This window comes from Octopus bimaculoides, chromosome 1, assembly GCF_046866305.1.
Source record: "Octopus bimaculoides isolate indiv1 chromosome 1, ASM4686630v1, whole genome shotgun sequence".
NCBI classification, from domain to species: Eukaryota; Metazoa; Mollusca; class Cephalopoda; order Octopoda; family Octopodidae; genus Octopus; species Octopus bimaculoides.
Window position 1 is genome coordinate 160,729,706 of NC_142928.1, and position 2,523 is coordinate 160,732,228.

General features: G+C 29.1%; 1 protein-coding gene across 2 annotated transcripts in view; it reads right to left on the bottom strand.

Moving 5' to 3' along the window:
• LOC106881002 (HMG box-containing protein 1) overlaps positions 1-1,390 on the bottom strand; it is a 72,483-nt gene extending 71,093 nt beyond the window's left edge. For both annotated transcript variants that reach the window (XM_089361632.1, XM_089361628.1), the window contains exon 1: positions 1,260-1,390. In XM_089361632.1, the coding sequence (XP_089217758.1) occupies positions 1,260-1,274 (15 nt within the window). In that variant the 5' untranslated portion in view covers positions 1,275-1,390. The remainder of the gene's footprint in view (positions 1-1,259) is intronic.
• Positions 1,391-2,523: the final 1,133 nt, after the last annotated feature.

A 2,523-nucleotide genomic window follows, 5' to 3' on the forward strand; every position in this document is an offset into this window, starting at 1 on the left:
GTTGATATATATATATATATATATATATAGGAACATAAATCAACGTAAGTCAAGTGTTTTGGGTAACAGAAGAATTAATCAAATTAATGTCAACAGGGAAAGATCCAAAAGAGAATTGTCAAAAGTAGATAGATATCCCTTATTTCTTTTTTTCATTCACCGTTAGTTTATAAACATTGTCTTTGATTGTGATGTTGACAGGCGATGGGAGGGGGCGCATAAAATTCAAAGTACTTAGCACGAGACATATTTTAAATTAGAATTTTTAAAATAATGTACATACAAAATACAATACTAACAACAAATGAGAAAAACTACAAGAACGAAAAAAATCAAACAGATGAGAGAAAGGATATATATATATATATATATATATATATATATATATGTATATATATATATATATATATATAATATATATATATAGAGAGAGAGAGAGGGGGGAGAGAGAGGAGAGAGAGGGAATGTTATTGCTGGCGTATTGTTTATTCATTTTCAAAGTGACTAAAGTTACTTCAACAACTTCAACAAACTAGCAATATTTTGCATCCATACATACACGCACATAAAACACGTTCAGAGAAAAGAAAGTTGTGAAAAGTTATTTCGAAGAACTGGTAGTACTGATCATAATTACAATATATACAAATATGTGTGTGTGTGCATGTATAAATATCTACATATTATTTACATACATCTATATCTATATTTATATATATATATATATAGATATATATATAATCGCAACAAACAACAGCAACAGATACTGACGGGACAGTAAAAATAAACATTAATAATGATTTCTTTTGCTCAAGGGCAACAAAAAGTAAATAGTAAAAAGTGTAGTAATTATTGTAAGCAAGCATACAGATATATATGTATATATTTACATTATATAAATATAAATATATATCTACATACATGAAATATTATGTACATTTATATACATTACTCAAATGGCAACAGATATTAATTGGAAAATAACAACACTAGTGACGATGATAGTATTTATAGTAAAGAAGTTGATTGAAGTTTGAAGTGGTGAAAGTTAAATAAAGGAAGATATAAAAACATAATATACTGTTATAAAGTTTATAAAAACTCAAAATCTATTCGTAACAAAAGTGATAACTAACAGAGAGAAAATTAAAATATTAGATAGCACATAAATACTGCTCTACGTGCTTTGATGAGATGACCACCAAAGCCAAACGTGCAACATTAAACAATTGGGTTAAATTTAAATGAGCCAAACTCACCCCAACCGACGCCATCTTCTCAAAATTGCGACTGGACTTAAACGAAAGCAGTCGTTTGATTGGTTGTTGTCGGTCATGAGCTAGTCGCCCCTACCGTTCTCATTGGTCACTCTCTTTCTCCCTCTCCTACTCATTTTTTTTCTTTCTGCCGTATTACTCTTATTCGTATTAGGAATATGCACTCGTTTTCGTCTTGTTGTTGTTGGTAGTGCTATCTGTCTCTTAGTAAATATTGTAAAGTTTTTTTTATGTAGTTTCTCAATTCCTATATCGCTATTCTAACTTGTTAGAGTTCTTAGTATACTTGGTATTTTTATCATGGAGTTATTCACATAGGTATAGCAAAGAAAACCACTGATTTAACATCACAAACGTATATTTATTTTGACAGCATCTCATCTAAGCCATTACCTCATTGCTTCAATGTTTTCATTTTACACATAACTATATTATATATACTTATATATTTAGTTAAGTTATCTCTGTATTTGTAGCCGCAACGAACTCTCTCTCCCTCATACAATTTATATATATATATATATATTCGAGATTATTCTTGTCTATATACATTTATTTCTCTTTTTCTCACTTTAACTACAGACGTATGTATATAGTTATTTCCATAAATAGCTATAACTAACCAAATGTTAGTAGGTACTTGAAAGTATTACCGACAGTTTTACCTAGTCGAATATACCACTTAGTATAACTATGTAGTGCGACAACGTTTGTATCTTTAGGGTATATTTTTGTAATTGCTATTTAGTCTTCGGTTAGCTTTGAACATTCAAACACTTAAATCGGTACTAAAAATTATCCATCCCTCCTTTCTTTCTGGTGATGTCGATAATGGTTTTCTTTCGTAATTAGGTTCTCCATCATTCAAATTTAAGGTGCTTTCTGTTTATATATATTTGCATATTCATCAGTATATGTATGTATATATCTTAAAGCTAATAGATAATATACATATATATATATCTTTAAGATAGCATAAGCCATGGACTCGGGGCCCCAAGCTTGGTGGGGGGTGTCTAACTCACTGAAGCTTGAAGTTAAAAATTGAAAAAAAAAATACGTTCACGGCAATCAAATAAATAATATATACTTTTTACTTCGTGAATTTTTTAAAAATCCAATACAATTTTTAAATTATTGAGCCCTCTACTGATTTATTGGACTCTTAAAGCCGTTAAATTTAATTGAGTCCTCCTGAATCTACTGATATTAGTTATTGAATTACAAGGTAATAGGAATAACATAA